Here is a 17,393-nt window from a genome sequence, read left to right as displayed (position 1 = left end):
CTAGTAGCTGTTAACACATCCTCTGGCAAAGAGTTCCAAAACTTAACTATTCGTTGAGTGAAAATTGTTTTAACAGTATTTCCATGTAACTTCTTTTGAGTGTCCCATAGTCTTTGTACTTTTGGAAGAGTAAAAAATTAATTTACTTCTTGTTCTATACTACTCAGGATTTTGTAGACCTCGATCATTTCTCCCCTCATCCGTCTCTTTTCCAAGCTGAAGAGCCCTAACCACTTTAGCCTTTCCTCATACGAGAGGAGTTCACCCCCTTTATCATTTTGGTCACTCTTCTTTGGACCACACTTTGTGTGGCAATGCACAGCAATTTATAATACATTCAAAAAAAATTGCTGTAAATGTAGAAGGCACCAATAATGGTTTTCTCTGGTTGTTATGTTTAAATACTAAATGAAACCTCATAAAGCTCAGAACCTCCTACTGGTGTCTTTTGTCCACAAAGGACTTTCACCTAACATAAGGAGCATATATATTATCAGTTTCCTAATCAGTGGAAGAAAGAAGAAAAATTACTATCCAAAAAAGTCCCCTACCAAGTCCATAATCCAATACAAGAAAGCCACTGAAAGTGTTTTCAAAATAGAACTGTTCCACTATAAATAAATAATACCAAAAAGTCTGATCAAATATTTAAAACAAATCGAAAACAGAACTTATCTTAAATCTGTAGTCTCTGCTGATTAATTCTCATTGCATCCTCATTCCGCTTTATATATAGCATTTATCTCTGAACGCACTTCTGCCAGTCCCGCTGAAAACTGCTCACAAGAAGAAAACTCTGCCTCATTCACTACTACTACTACTATTTAGCATTTCTATAGCGCTACAAGGCGTACGCAGCGCTGCACAAACATAGAAGAAAGACAGGAGAAGATTTCATTAAGCTCACAAAAGCACAGATCCTTGGTTGAAGTAATCACTGTTGGTGCCTTCTATATTTACAGCAAACTTTGTGAATGTATTCTAGATAATTTGCAACTCCAGGTGTATTTTTCTTTAGTGCACAGCAATTACCATGTAAGTCACTAGGCCGGCCATACTTGAGATTGCAGTTTGGTGGGGGGTTTTTATTACCTTGCTACCATAGATATTTTTCATTGCTGCTACTTAATGTGATCTGGTCAATTAAAGCAGCATTTTATTTATTAGAATAAACTGTCCTTTACTGTAACTCTATTGCATTCCACATCAGTCTGTAAATGGTTCTTTGTTAAAATCTGATCAAATTTTCTACTCAGAATCAAGTTAGAACCCAAAATGCTAGCACAAAATATCAAATGTTGGGTTTGGGATTGGATTTTAGATGTAATTACTTGTCTTTTCCAAATCCCAAGTGTGAAATGAGTTATTTAGGTACAGTGGGTAGTGTAGAGATGATAGAAATAAAAAGCTAGTTTGTCTGCCTAGCATCTTTGGACTCTAATGAGTTTGTAAACTGAACAAAAGAAGGCTGATGGCCTGTTCTTGCATGAAGCCATTCAGTTATCACTTGGAAGTGGAAGAGACTAAGAAAGCATCAGAATTCAAGAAAGCAAGGGACAAGCATAGAATCTTTGAGGGAGAGGAAGGAATCGTAAAACTGAGGAGGAAGAATGGTTGGGCACGGGCCATATGGCCTTTGTTATATATTCTTATTTTGTGTTTGAAAATGTAATACTGCTTTAAAATATGTTAACAGATTATTTTTATTTATTTCTAGGAGTTGATTTGTGCATAAATCAGTTTTTGAGGAATCTTGGGCTTGAACATCTTATTGATATATTTGAAAGTGAGCAGGTAAGATTTGTAAGCGTTCAGGCCTTTACCTTTAATTGACATGTAAAATAAAAGTTGGAGTGCAAACATTTGTGTTTTGCAATAGTCATTTACTTCAGATAGTAATGTTACCTTCTTATGCAATTAAAATCTACTTTTTACATTTATGCCCATCTATCAGTGAGTAGAAAGCTACTTGTACATTTATCTCTGAAGATCAAAGTTAAACATGAGCATTGGTTCTCAGATTTGATTTTCTGTCTGTAATGCTTGCCTCTTCATGAAATGTGAGGCCCTGTTTAAACAGCAAAGTTGGTGGAAAATATGAATATTAGATTCACTGTGCAGTGATAGAGGAAGACATATCACAGGACTGATTAAGAAAAAGGGGTAAAAGGGGCGATCAAGGAAGACAAAGACGTAGCTGAGAGACTGAATGAATTCTTTGCTTCGGTCTTCACCGAGGAAGATTTGGGTGGGATACCGGTGTCGGAAATGGTATTTCAAGCGGATGAGTCGGAGAAACTTACTGACTTCACGGTAAACCTGGAGGACGTAATGGGGCAGTTCGGCAAACTGAAGAGTAGCCAATCTCCTGGACCGGATGGTATTCATCCTAGAGTACTGATAGAACTGAAAAACGAGCTTGCGGAGCTACTGCTAGTGATATGCAACTTATCCTTAAAATCGAGCGTGGTACCGGAAGATTGGAGGGTGGCCAATGTAACGCCCATTTTTTAAAAAGGCTCCAGGGGAGATCCGGGAAATTTTAGACCGGTGAGTCTGACATCGGTGCCTGGGAAAATGGTAGAGGCTATTATTAAAAACAAAATTACAGAGCACATCCGAGGACATGGATTACTGAGACCGAGTCAGCATGGCTTTTGTGTGGGGAAATCTTGCCTGACCAATTTACTTCAATTCTTTGAAGGAGTGAACAAACATGTGGACAAAGGGGAGTCGGTTGATATATGTATCTGGATTTTCAAAAGGCGTTTGACAAGGTACCTCATGAAAGGCTACAGAGGAAATTGGAGGGTCATGGGATAGGAGGAAATGTCCTATTGTGGATTAAAAACTGGTTGAAGGATAGGAAACAGAGAGTGGGTTAATGGGCAGTATTCACAATGGAGAAGGGTAGTTAGTGGGGTTCCTCAGGGGTCCGTGCTAGGACCGCTGCTTTTTAATATATTTATAAATGATTTAGAGATGGGAGTAACTAGCGAGGTAATTAAATTTGCTGATGACACAAAGTTATTCAAAGTCGTTAAATCACGACAGGATTGTGAAAAATTACAAGAGGACCTTACGAGACTGGGAGACTGGGCGGCTAAATGGCAGATGATGTTTAATGTGAGCAAGTGCAAGGTGATGTATGTGGGGAAAAAAGAACCCGAATTATAGCTACGTCATGCAAGGTTCCACGTTAGGAGTTACGGACCAAGAAAGGGATCTGGGTGTCGTCGTCGATAACACACTGAAACCTTCTGCTCAGTGTGCTGCTGCGGCTAAGAAAGCGAATAGAATGTTGGGTATTATTAGGAAAGGTATGGAAAACAGGTGTGAGGATGTTATAATGCCGTTGTATCGCTCCATGGTGCGACCGCACCTTGAGTATTGTGTTCAATTCTGGTCGCCGCATCTCAAGAAAGATATAGTAGAATTGGAAAAGGTGCAGCGAAGGGCGACTAAAATGATAGCGGGGATGGGACGACTTCCCTATGAAGAAAGACTAAGGAGGCTAGGGCTATACAGCTTGGAGAAGAGACGGCTGAGGGGAGACATGATAGAGGTATATAAAATAATGAGTGGAGTGGAACAGGTGGATGTGAAGCTTCTGTTCACGCTTTCCAAAAATACTAGGACTAGGGGGCATGCGATGAAACTACAGTGTAGTAAATTTAAAACAAATCGGAGAAAAGTTTTCTTCACCCAACGTGTAATTAAACTCTGGAATTCGTTGCCGGAGAAAGTGGTGAAGGCGGTTAGCTTAGCAGAGTTTAAAAAGGGGTTGGACGGTTTCCTAAAGGACAAGTCCATAAACCGCTACTAAACGGACTTGGAAAAATCCAAAATTCCAGGAATAACATGTATAGAATGTTTGTACGTTTGGGAAGCTTGCCAGGTGCCCTTGGCCTGGATTGGCCGCTGTTGTGGACAGGATGCTGGGCTCGATGGACCCTTGGTCTTTTCCCAGTATGGCATTACTTATGTACTTATGTAAAATAAGTGTGCTATAATTGAAAACAAAATCCTGAGCAAAAACTACCATTGTGGGGTTGAGGAAGATGCCTCTAAGAGGCACTGCTGCTTCATCACAGCTAAAAGAATGCTCAGTGTTGTGGCTGCAGCTATTTAAAGCAGTGAAGGTGCAGTAATGGGAGTGTGAGGAGTACATCAGCACTCCCTCACTGATGGTGCAGTTCAGGCATCTTAAGTAGGTGGGAGTAGTCTGCCGAGGCTGAGTCAGAGGGGAGGGGCTCAGACCAGCCTGTAGTTAAATACCCTGAAGCTGAATAGATCAAGTAGGCCCAGAGTGCAGAAGACTCCAAGGGTGTGGTGAGCAGGGCTGTAGTACCTAGGAAGAGCCTGGGGAAGAAGAGAGCTACCCAGTAAATGACAGAAGCAGACTTTGTAGTAAGATAAGTTTATCTTACAAACTGGTTAACAGTGTGACTTGAATGTAATGTAATATTTAATGTCTCTGACCGGTGGAGGGAACAGGTTACACATTTCTCTGCTTGTAAATAAATATTTTCCTTTCACCTTTAACTTGAGGACCACAGGCTAAAAGACTCCATTCTCTTGGTGGAGCTGGTTGTATACTGAACATAACTATAAAATATTAAGTGGAATTTAGGAGTGAATGTACACTAGATATCTTGATACGTGTACCTCAAGCATCTGCACATAGTTTTATTGAAGAGAAATTTAAGCCAAACTTTCTCGTTAATTATTCAACAAGAGATACAAATGAAATTTTGAATAGATTGCTAATTTCACTTTTTTTTTAAACTTAGTTTTCTGTGTATTTTAATTGCTGTAATTTGTGCCTGCCTTTATTCTAGATCACATTGGATGTATTGGTTGAAATGGGCCATAAAGAGCTGAAGGAGATTGGAATTAATGCTTATGGACATAGGCATAAAGTTATTAAAGGTGTTGAAAGACTGATCTCTGGACAACAAGGTACAAGGATTTGTTCATAGCACCATTCGTACATGGAAAAGAACTAGATAAGTACTTAACATGGTTTCCCTAAAATACTCACTCTTTTGAACCTCTTCTTAAAATATTAAGGGGCCCTTTTACTAAAGCTTGGTTCATGCTAACAGAATTAGTGTATGCTACATGCTAAGAAGCCCATTTTTATTGGTATTTAGCGCATGCTAAGCATTAGTAAAAGGGCCCCTTTCAGATATTTAAGAAAAATGAAGCGAGGTTCAAAAGTATGTTTTTCTTTAATGAACGTGGCTTTCATAGACGTGACTCCTGGCCTAACTTTTTTTTAAAAATACATTTCTTTACTTTTCTTTTGGAATGACCATTAGCTGACCTATGGTTTTTGGCATTCGTTTCACACTCTAATTAACTGTATTTGTGAACGTCCCTGTGATGCTTCTAGGAAAGACGGTATAGCAAACTGAAATAAACAATAAAAGAAGATGAATCCACAGAATATCCTGTAATTGAAAGCTAGCAGTTTCACTTTAAGCCTTTTAGGCTTAGATTTTATCATAGGAAGATGAACATAGCTGTTTGGGTTTCCTTCGAATCCAGCTATAAATAACTACTGCTAAGGTGTGGAGGACTGGCTCAGTGGCAAGAGATGTAGTTATACACTATGTACTTGTATTAGCCTTCTATGGCTTGATCTATCAACTGTCTTCCTTAGAAGCTTTAACCCCCATTATAATTATGTTGTGCACTAATTTGCTGCTTCTGATTAGGCATTAATAGGACTTCTTCAAACCAAAAGCACTAGAAAACTATCAGATCCTGTTTGAACTTAAACTTCCCTAATTGAAGAAAAGACACTTCTCTGTGTGTGATGCTGTTAGAAAACAGATACTGGGCTAGATGGACCCTTGATCTGATCCAGTAGGACGACTTTTAGGTTCTGTGGATTATCATTAATTACTGCTTTGTTACTAATTACAAAACATTGTTACTAATGATTTTTATGAAATAATTTTTAGAAATGAAGCATGTTTTTACAGTAAAGCACCCTCACATGTCTACCAAAGCAGATGTGGGATTAGTGGACAATAAAAGGGCTCACACATGAGTACTACAATATAACTCTTTCTCCTTTCAAATGTAAACTGCTATATATGTACTGATGGCGCTTTGACAATAATGGTAGCTTTGGTCTATTGTAATTAATATATCTTACAACTTAAAATATATCGGAATGTTATGTACTGAATAGATTTAGGAAGTAGTATTGTCATTCTTCACACTAGATAAGCTTGTTGATTGATTGTAGTCTTTGATTTGAAACAAATATTTCATTGTATTTTAGGGCTCAATCCATATTTAACCTTGAATACATCTGGTAGTGGAACGATTCTCATAGACCTGTCCCCTGATGACAAGGAATTTCAGTCTGTTGAAGAAGAGGTATGTTATACTTTTTTAATTGTCTTTCACTCATGACTGGAGATGTTGATGAAAAGAAAACAAAAGTACTTTAGTTGGAATAAATTTACTTCTAATAGTTTGACCCACAGTCTAAATCACAACTTCTTATCCCAATGTTGCTGTAGTACTTTTCTGAGAATAACACTTTGTCCTGTTGGCATACTGCTTTAGCTAAGATGTAGCTTGGCTAGCACTAGGCATCACTGTTTTGCATTGCAAAGCATTAATATGATGTTGTCCAAGAAGACTGCCCCTTGACATGGGCCTCTTTGGGAAGAATTAGCTGCAGGGTTGTTTTATTTATATATTACAACAAAAAATGAGCTAAATCCACAACTAATGAAGTCAAAACAGTCAACACAATTGAATTAATAAAGATACCAAGCTTAATTAAAAAAAAAAATTTTAAGGGGAAAAGGCCTCAAAGTAAGTGGTAAAATAGCACCCTATGAACTGGTCTGCGGTGTGCAAATTCATGCAATATTCTTCAGAGCATATTCTGTTATTGAACAAGAAAAACATTCATTTCAATCATACCAGTTTTAATCATTTTAATGGATACAGTTAAAAACAATATACTCAGTTTTCCATATTCTCTTAACTGATTGTTATAGTGCACTTATCTTTAGAACTTCCTGGTGGAACTCGCTTCACCAGGCTTCATCCAAGGGTACAGCACTTTAAACTGACTTTAACCACATCTTTGTGCTCATTGCAACTAAATCTTTTTGATTGTCCCAACTCAGCATGTAATTTTCCATGAACACAGTAGATACAATGGTTTCCTATCGAGGTCCAAAACTATGGAATGCTCTATCCTTACACCTCAGACAAATCACTACCCTCTCTCGCTTCAAAATAGAATTAAAGACTTTTCTTTCCCAAGATGTGTATACTTGATCCCCCAGCATCTGCAAGATACCTATCGGAACAGTCATCCTTCCCTAATGTTCTGACCTCCCCCCCACACTGTCCTGTTTGAATAGGAGTTCTCCCCCCTCCCCCTTTCCTATTGTATTTTTGTTTCTATGTATGCCACCCAGGTGACTTGTTCTGTTGGGCAGGATAGAAAGTCTTCAATAAAACTTGAAACTTGGATCTGCATGTGTTTGTGGTGATACTTTGAATGTATAGGTGCTGATTTTGCTCCTCATATATGTAAGTGCTATATTTTACAAAACTGCATGTACAAGTATAGCTAATTAGGAAATCGTGAAAAAAAAAATAGAGGTAAGCACCATTGGCCCCTCAGTAGTGAATGGTTTGAACCCCAGATCCAAACAAACACTTCTCCGTATCTTTCTGCTTGCCATGGAGCAGATTTATTCATTTATATGCAGAATTTATAGTCTTCACATTGACACAATTTGTGTACACAATTTCTAAGGTAAGTGTACATATCAATGCAAAAGGTGAAGTAACACCAAACACACATAAAACAATCTAAAACTACAACACAACAGCTGCAAGGGGAATAAAACAAAAGGAGTAGAGATGCATAGCACTATAATAAAAATCCTGAAGAAATAGCATTGGACCATAGAGATGAACTAAGACAACAGGAGTTGGAGCGATCAGTCAGTCTGAGAAAATAAAGGCACAGCTTGTATTTTTTGTATTGCGTTGAAAAATCCAAGATGTGTGCCCAGTTAAAGCTAAGGAGCCAGTTAGGGCCAATAATTGGGTGCTAATTGCCACCAATCTGGCTACATGTTATTCTATAAGAATGTGTGCCCAAATCCTAAGAAACCAGACATGAAATATAAAATGCAATAGGTACTGGGCACACCGTTGAACAACTCTTACCATTCTGTCATATTTGAAGCAGCTCTCAAAGCCAAAACTCTAAAGTTCTTTTCTCATACTCCACTGTGAAAGAACCCAAGAATGTTGGATATAAGGGAAAAAAAATGTACCACAGTTGAGTGCTTATCTCTGCTTCACCTCCACTATTGAGTTACCACCATAAATACATAACTACGTCATGCAGGGTTCAGCGTTAGGAGTCACGGACCGAGAAAGAGATCTAGGTGTCATTGTTGATGATACGTTGAAACCTTCTGCTCAATGTGCTGCTGCGGCTAGGAAAGCAAATAGAATGTTGGGTATTATTAGGAAAGGGAAAGAAAACAAAAATGAGGATATTATTCTGCCATTGTATCGCTCCATGGTGCGACCACACCTCGAGTATTGTGTTCAATTCTGGTCGCCACACCTCAAAAAAGATAATAGTGGAATTAGAAAAGGTGCAGAGAAGGGCGACAAAGATGATACAGGGGATGGGACGACTTCCCTATCAGGAAAGGCTGAAGAGGCTAGGGCACTTCAGCTTGGAGAAAAGGCGGCTGAGGGGAGATATGATAGAGGTCTATAAGATAATGAGTGGAATGGAACGGGTCGATGTGGAGCGTCTCTTTATGCTTTCGAAAAATACTAAGACAAGGGGGCATGCGATGAAGCTGTAGTGTAGTAAATTTAAAACGAATCGGAGGAAAGTTTTCTTCTCAACACGTAGTTAGACTCTGGAATTCGCTGCCGGAAAAAGTAGTTAAGGCGGTTGACTTAGCGGACTTTAAAAAAGGGGTTGGGCAGCTTCCTGCAGGAAAAGGCCATAGAATGTTATCGAATGGACATGGGAATAATCCACTATTTCTGGGATGGGCGGGACAAATTGTTTGTTCTTTTGGCTGCTGTCGGAGACAGGGTGCTGGGCTCGATGGACCCTTGGTCTGTCCCAGCATGGCGATGCTTATGTACTTATGTATTCATTGCCCAAAAGGGAGGGTCAAAGAAAGGAAAGTGGCAGTCGGTCTGCAAACTCCAAGACGGAAAATCAACAAAGCAGATCGTGATGAAAAAATGTAATTTATTAATAGATATATATTAATATCGGGCTGTACTGTATATAATTTTTAATATATCTATTAGTAAATAACATTTTTTCATCACGATCTGCTTTGTTGATTTTCCTTATGTACTTATTGACATACTGAGACAGACCAAAGGTCCCTCATGCCCGAATCCTGATCTGCAAGGCTTCGTTCTGTTTCTGTGAGTCTGACGTTCTACACGTTGTCGTGCAGGACGTCAGACTCACAGAAACAACGAAGCCTTGTGCCGGAAGAAGAGGTCCTCGGCTGGCGCGGGTTGGCGTCCCCCGCCAGCGAAGTTAGGCGACGGCGGGAGGGTGGTCGAGTGGGTTGTCGGCAGGGGGGTCCAGGGCCAAATCTACGGGGACCCAGGCCCCCGTGGCCCCACGTGGCTATGCCACTAGTTCAGAAGGAATGGATCCTCAGAAGCTCAGCGGAGATTGGGTGGCAGCACTGATGGTTGGCAGGCGGGGCAAGTACTGGGAAGACTTCTACGGTCTATGCCCCGAAAATGGCAAGGATAAATCAAGGTCAGGTATACATATAAAGTAGCACATATGAGTTTATCTTGTTGGGCAGACTGGATGGACTGTACAGGTCTTTATCTGCCGTCATCTACTATGTTACTATATGCCCAATATCTTGTTTCCAGCAGTGGCCAAACTAGATCACAAGTTCCTGGCATGATCTCAAATGAATAAAATAGATTTTATGCTGCTTATTTCAGGAATAAACTGGATTTTCCCAAGTCCACCTTAATAGTGGTTTATGGAATCTTCTTCTTCTTTTTTTTTTTTTAAAGCCCTGCTATGCTAATCATTTTTACCACATTCTCTAGCAATAAATTCCAGAGCTTAATTGCTTGTTGAGTGAAGAAATTTCTCCTAGAGGCAAGATGACGCTGTTAGAGGACTACAGAGAAGCTGCTCTCAACATACTTCTCCCACTCTTGAGTGTATAGCTTATTTTCCTTGTTTCTGATGCCTAAGAGGAGAGGCAGACAGTGTGCCAGCTCCACAGCACTTGTCTCACCGGTGGAGAGGACGTTGGATCACTTCTTAGTCACAGCAACTTTATTGGGAAAGCCTTCGCTGCTGGAGAGTGTAGGGAGAGGGTTGCTACATTCCTGGCTTGAAGCAGAGATATCTTTGAGTCCCGGACTGTGGAATCCTCCTCCCATGCCGGCTGACGCACCGAGAAGGGACCAGGAGGCCCCAGATCTTCAACAAATGACGGGGTCTCCTGGTGCGGGCACCAACTCGAGTGCAGGAACGCCGTCTATCCCCGCGTAACTGTTTTAATCAAAAATACATATTTAATAGAATTTAAACTAAAGTTATGGTATCTGGTTTTCTAGGCAGAAAGGACTTACTTAGTAAGCCTAATTCAAGTGTGGAATCTTTCGGTAGTTGTCCCTCCAGTGCTATGTTGTTTCCTCCAAGCTTCACCTTTCACATAGTCTGGGCCTCACAAATCTTCTAAAATTCCCCCATAGGTGGTGAAACTGGGGGCCTGATTGTTCAATGCTTACCGTAACTTGCAGTGTTTAATTTAGACTAGTTGTAGCCAGTTATTCAGTGTCTAATGCACAAAGGGATTCTGCGTTGCTTTTACTGTTCACGGTAACGGCTACCAATAATCCTATATGCAAATGAATTACAATGAGCTCATTTATCCTTGTGTGTCCTTCTGTCTGTCCTTCCCTTATCCTTTTTGGTCCTATTTGTCCTGATTTAGATTGTAAGCTCTTTTGAGCAGGGACTGTCTTCTTGTTCAATTGTAAAGCACTGCGTACGACTGGTAGCGCTATAGAAGTGATTTATAGTAGTAGTAGTAGTAGTCTACCATCACCTGTTTTGTCCGTCTCACTCAGCCCTCCTCCCTCGATTATTTCCATATTCATTCAGTCTGTCTTGCTCCCACCCACCTAACCAACCTTAACCTGCAGATCTTTCTTCCAAATTATAGCTGAATACCCACACTTCTCCTTTTATCTCTGTAGCAAGTGTTTATATAAATTAGAGACGGTGGAGAATTGAGGGGTTGATGTGCTGAATGGTTGTAATATGGATTTTTTTTCTCCTGTATCCTGTGTGAGGGGTAGGAGTAAGGGATTTGATATAATATTCCTTGATGGAACTGACTAACCACTTGATAGATAACAAAAAAAAAATTGTCATTTATGACATGTTTTTCTTGGCTGCCTGTAGTATTCTCAAACTCATTGAGAATGGAGTTGCACACTACAGATAACTGAAAAAGCTATTTCTGTAGCAGAGGCAACCAGGATTGTAACCACCATAATTTTGGGGTGCACAAAATCCAGGGTGCCATAATTAATTTCTAGATCCTGGGTCCAAAAAAACACCTGTGCTGAATATATCTTTTTAAATGCAGTTGTATTTACATTTTTTTTTTAGATCGTGAAGGAATAAGTTTTTACAAACAACAAAAAAAAAAAATGCAATGTAAATTCTTAGTTTAAACCCTTAGATTCAACTGCGTAAGACACTTTTTTGGGGGGGAGGGGGGCTCTACAGCAGAGCCTGAGCATTGCAGTTGGAAAAAGGGCGAACCCTGCTGACAACCAGAGCACCGCTGAAAGATTTGGTTTTGGACTCCTTGCTTTCCCTAATTAGGAATGTTTTTACATTTATGTATTTATTTTTAAAGATAGTCTTATTCAAATTTGTGATCAAAATCCAAGTCGTTTCAGTGATGTTTATAATCAAGGACTGTAGTTTAGTTTTTTCAAGCTGTCATAACTGTTTGCATAGAAAAATGTAGGTAGATAAAGACTGTATTGGCCTGTCCAGTCTGCCCATCCATGTTATGCTCAGTTCCCATATTGTTAGAATCTATTTTTGTTTTAAATCTGGTTAAATCTAGTGTGAATTCTTCTGATTTAAACTTCACAGATGCAGAGTACTGTCCGCGAGCACAGAGATGGAGGGCACGCAGGTGGTGTTTTTAACAGATATAACATTATTAAGGTAATACTTTTACATGCATTAAAATGTTTTGCTAACACTTCTGTCTATTTATTTAGATTTTGCTCACACCTTTTTCAGTAGTAGCTCAAGGTGAGTTACATTCAGGTACACTGGATATTTCTCTGTCCTCGGAGAGCTCACAATCTGCGTTTGTACCTGAGGCAATGATCACAAGGAGCAGCAACGGGATTTGAACCGGCCACCTCTGGATTGCAAGACTGGTGCTCTAACCACTAGGCCACTCCTCCACTCCCTATCTATGGATGTATGCTGTGGACTTTTTACCTACCAAAAAAAAAAGACTTTTAGTGCTACATTAGCATTTGTGTTCTAGCACTCAGTCCTTGTTAGTCTCCTGAACTGGGCACAGCATTTTTATTATTTATTCCCATCCACTGATGGTCCCGGGCAGTTTACAAAACATGTATAATAGAATTCATAAAACAAGGCAATGCAACATCTATTGTCAAATAACTTAAAACAACATTCCAGGAATCAGGTTGGGTGGTCCTTAGATAAGGAAAGCCTTAGGGTCCCTTTTAATAAGCCGTTTAGGCGCCTTCGCGCACCCAACATGCACCAAATTGGAGTTACTTCCCGCATACCGCTTGGCTGTTGCTGTAATTTCAATTTTGGCATGAGTCCGCTCCGTGCGTCCCAAAAATATTTTTTATTTTTTCATGTGCAGCAAGTGGTATTTGGCACGTGTAGACCATTACCACCCAGTTACCGTGTGAGACCGTACCACTAGGTCATTGGCTTGCAGTAAGGTCTCAGACCCAAAGTGGACGCGTGACAATTTTCATTTTGCTGCACGTCCATTTTCTGCAAAAATTTTAAAAAGGCATGTTTTGTAGGTGCGCTGAAAAATAATTCTGCCGTGCGCCCAAAACACGTGTCTACGCTACCATAGGTCATTTTTCAGCGCACCTTAGTAAAAGGACCCCTTAATTTCTTCAGAGGGTAGCAATAAAAATATGTATATCTTGGGTCTTCTCTGCTGTACCAGAGGCTACCACCTTCTCCTTTGTAAGTTTTCTGCCTGCCTTTTCCATGTTCATGAATTTCAAATCTTTTCCATTGTTCGTAAGATGAAAATGGAACTAAACAGAGTCCTGTAAGCCTTGTGCAGGAAAGAATTGCATTATTTTTAAATCATGGAAAAAATGGAATTTTCCTCCCTTTCATCAGTTTTATGATGAGATCAGGTTTTTTAATATAGAAAGGGGAAAGAGCAAGAAAATGTACTTGAAGAAAAGGTTCAGATGAATTTACACACTGGTTTAATTGGATAACTTTGACTTATATTCTGTTCTTACTTTGAAATGTTTCAGATTCAGAAAGTATGCAACAAAAAACTGTGGGAAAAATATACTCACCGGAGGAAAGAAGTTACAGAAGAAAACCATAATCATGCAAACGAAAGAATGCTGTTTCATGGTAAGATCCCTTGAATTTTAAATGTTTTTTTTCAATAACCTTTGCAACAGGGAAACCTTTTACAATTATTAGTTTATTGGTTTGATCCAATAATCTGATTGGAGTTTGCTGTACTTGTTTGGATTCCTATCTCTTGGTCTTGCTCCTTGGGCTGGAGATGCAAAGCAGTACATTCACAGCTGGGACGGAGTTTAGCCACTGCGCAAGAAAACTTATGTAGGAGACTTGAGTTCATCAGCTCCATTTGGATATATGATGAGAGGCAAGAGAATAAAAATGGATTAAACATTCCAGATGGATTTGTTTGAAGGTTTATGTGGTCTTTTCCCAGTTAGGGCAGATTTAATTTAACCTAAAGGCCTACATGAACAAGAAAGTGGTACTACCTCCCACTCCAACCTCCAAATAATTGTGTGGAGTGGGGAGCAGGGGGATTTAAAAAATTTGTCAATAGTTGATTTACTTGATTAGGGAAGCATCGTCTTTACTTTGAAGGGAGCTTTTTATCCAGTGTAATATGCAAAACCTATATGCAGAACCTTGTTTAGAATCCTAAGAAAAATCTACTGCTGAGAGGAAATATGTTTGCATTATGTTAGAAAATGATGCCTTTGCAATGAATCTTTCAGACACTGATGGTAAACAGTAGGTTCCTATCTGTAGGGGGCAATCAGTCAAACAAAATTGAGAATAAGTATCCATCTTAGGAAACCATCCCCAGGCCTTAATTGTTTATAACTTATTATTAGTTTTCATAGAGGTTAGACTGCATATTAGCATCACCCACCAATTACCTTGCAAGCTTTGAAGAGTTTTTTTAGCACTGTTGATCTTTTTGTTGCTGCATCACCTTTTTTTTTTTTTTTTACATTTTAACTGTAGGAATGTTTTAAAAGTTTATAGAATCCAAGAAATAGTGTCCTTCAGGTACTGGTAAGAACAGTCTTACAACCTAGGACATGATGAACCCTGTTTCTTGGATTTAGATTCCATGTCAAAGTTTTTAAATTAGCCTCATTTTCCTTAAAAATATACGCACACTTTTTTTTTCTTGGAAATCTTGTGTACTGTGCCAGAGTTTTCATAAAAATTACCTTGTTCAAATAAACTGTTTGGCTTACTGATGGATTTATCTGCTATATGACCTGATAATAATTATTTTGTTTATAGATTCACCTATTTAGTTCATATACCCCAAAATATAATAGAATATTTTTCCTGAGCTGAGGGCAGACATTGGATTGGAATCATCAGAAAATAACTTTGATACCTGCCTTGAGCTTTGTGTTCCTTTGTTATGGGTCGGTAGCTAGGTTTTTACATGGGGGGGGGGGGGGGGGAAATGTAGCTTAAGTTTTCATATTGAAGCAGTCTATAACATTTTCCAGCATTAAAAATATTCAAATGGAGTAGTGCACCCAAGCATGTGATACATTATTCTAGAACACTTCCTGGGTTGCAGCAGATACTTAACTGCCTCACAAGGTTATCTCTTAGTTATTGAACTCAAGTAAGAAATGCTCTGTCTTTTATAGTATTGCCAAATAACTAAACAGATTATATAATCAATTTGACAAGAAATACAGCTGAGTAGAATAATGTATTCAATTGTTAATCATTCCTATTTCTTGTACTAAATTATTTCACTGCAAGGTTCCCCGTTTGTGAATGCAATAATTCACAAAGGTTTTGATGAACGACATGCTTATATAGGAGGGATGTTTGGAGCTGGAATTTATTTTGCTGAAAACTCCTCCAAAAGCAATCAGTATGTATATGGAATTGGAGGTGGCACTGGTTGTCCAATTCACAAGGACCGGTCTTGTTATATTTGCCATAGGTAAGTAATTACAAGTTAAATTGTTGATTAGGTCTGAAGAAGGCCAAAGATTGATTTGATACTGATCTTATAATTGCCTAGTCATACCCTTTACATGGTATTTTGCAAAAAGAAGAAAATACTGCTGCTGCTGCAGCAGTGAACAATATAATCTCTCAAATTCAGATGATAGTGATCTAGTGATCTTTTTTTTTTTTTTTTTAAAGATAATTTCCAGTTATAGAGTCTCTTGTAAAAGTCTTTACTCTCTTGCTCATATATATTTTGCTGTTTAAAAAAATACATTTCAAAATGTATGACAGGCATTTATGTATTTGAGAACATACTGTACACTTTCAACTTGAAGAAACAGTTATGTAAATATTCAAATAATTAAAGAATAAAAAACCAAAAAGAGACAGAGTATGCAGTGTAGATCAATGAAACAAACTCCTACTTTACGTTTTAAAGGGTATTTTTTTAATCGGAGTTTGGAAAAGGTATAAGGGTCTGAGGAAACCTGTCATATCCTTCAGGATATTTTTCTTCAAAAATTCTGTTCATAGAATTGGTAAATAATGGAAGATAAAAGACCATGTGACCTATCCAGGCTGCCCATCCACACCAAACTCTACAACCCTTCTCCCTCAGAAATTCTTTCTATTTGTTCCTTGCTTTCTTGAATTCTCAGGTACTGTTCTCTCCTCCACACCCACTGGGCGGCTCTTCTATGAATCCAGCATCCTTTGTGTAAAGAAAAATTTACTTCCGAGTCTTTCCCCTTTCACCTCTGTCCCTTCATTCCAGAGCTTCTCTTGTAGATTTACAGAAGAAACATACTCCACAGCAAACCCTAAATGAACAAAAACAATGGAGACAAGGGAAAACAGAATGCTTCAATGTCTTTAATCATCCACCTTCAATCAAACTTTTTTTTTTTTTGTGTGTGCCACAAACGGAAGCTTATGGGATAAGTGCTTTGGGGATGAGTTAAGATTGCTTCCTTTGCAGGGCAGATAGAAATGCAATGCAAAGTTCTGGTTATTCGCTGGTGGAGCACATTAGCGCCCCACAGAATTACTCCATATACAAGTTATTTATCAGACTCCTGATGTAGGCCCTACAGCCAATGGTCCATGTCAAGTCAATTGATGTTTGACTTAAAGATATTGAAGCTAAATTTAAAACTCTGATTTTCAAGGACCTCAGACAAAATGGGCCAGAGTACTTAAAGAATAAGTTAGCCCTTTACACACCTTTAAAACCTCTAAGGTCCTCAAGGATCATGAATATCTGTACCTTGGTCAAAAGAAATTGTATGATGTGATACCCACCAGCGAGACTTCTTAGGAGTAGCCCCCATGCTCTGGCGTTTACTCCCAGAGGGGCTACGTATAACTCGAGACTACCTCTACTTCAGGAAGCAGGTGAAACCCTGGCTCTTCTCTTAAGCCTTTAATACATAAGGTGACTGACTATACACTCATTCTGCACCTGGACTAGCTTGCTGCACACATTGTAACTTAGATTAGTTCCTTATCTCTTGCTTAACTATACAGCAAACTTGCCTTGAGTTTAGCTAACCATCAATTTATCCCAACTGGCTCTGTACCATGCGTTTTGTTCACATCATATATCTGCTGTTGGTTCCATAGTTATATGGTAAGCCGTATTGTAGAAATTCTTTAGCATCATTTCTATGTTAGTTGAATGTTCTAATGCATGCTTATTAGGTATATCATCAGTATTATGCTAAAATTGTATTATATTTCTGGTATTTGAATTCCAGTGCTGTTAAATATGTATATTTTTGATACTGTTTCACAATAGTTCTATATTAGGTTTTAATCTACT

General features: G+C 38.8%; 1 protein-coding gene across 1 annotated transcript in view; it reads left to right on the top strand.

The window, feature by feature from the left end:
* The window catches only part of TNKS2 (tankyrase 2), a 163,499-nt gene that overhangs the window by 128,087 nt on the left and 18,019 nt on the right, over positions 1-17,393 (top strand). The window contains exons 20-25 of the mRNA XM_030203045.1: positions 1,718-1,794; positions 4,842-4,962; positions 6,299-6,396; positions 12,206-12,280; positions 13,615-13,720; positions 15,374-15,560. Coding sequence (XP_030058905.1) covers positions 1,718-1,794; positions 4,842-4,962; positions 6,299-6,396; positions 12,206-12,280; positions 13,615-13,720; positions 15,374-15,560 — 664 coding nt within the window. The remainder of the gene's footprint in view (positions 1-1,717; positions 1,795-4,841; positions 4,963-6,298; positions 6,397-12,205; positions 12,281-13,614; positions 13,721-15,373; positions 15,561-17,393) is intronic.

This window comes from Microcaecilia unicolor, chromosome 5 (assembly GCF_901765095.1).
Source record: "Microcaecilia unicolor chromosome 5, aMicUni1.1, whole genome shotgun sequence".
Taxonomy (NCBI): Eukaryota; Metazoa; Chordata; class Amphibia; order Gymnophiona; family Siphonopidae; genus Microcaecilia; species Microcaecilia unicolor.
The sequence above is the reverse complement of the archived record's forward strand: the minus strand, read 5'-3'. Positions and strand labels throughout refer to the sequence as shown.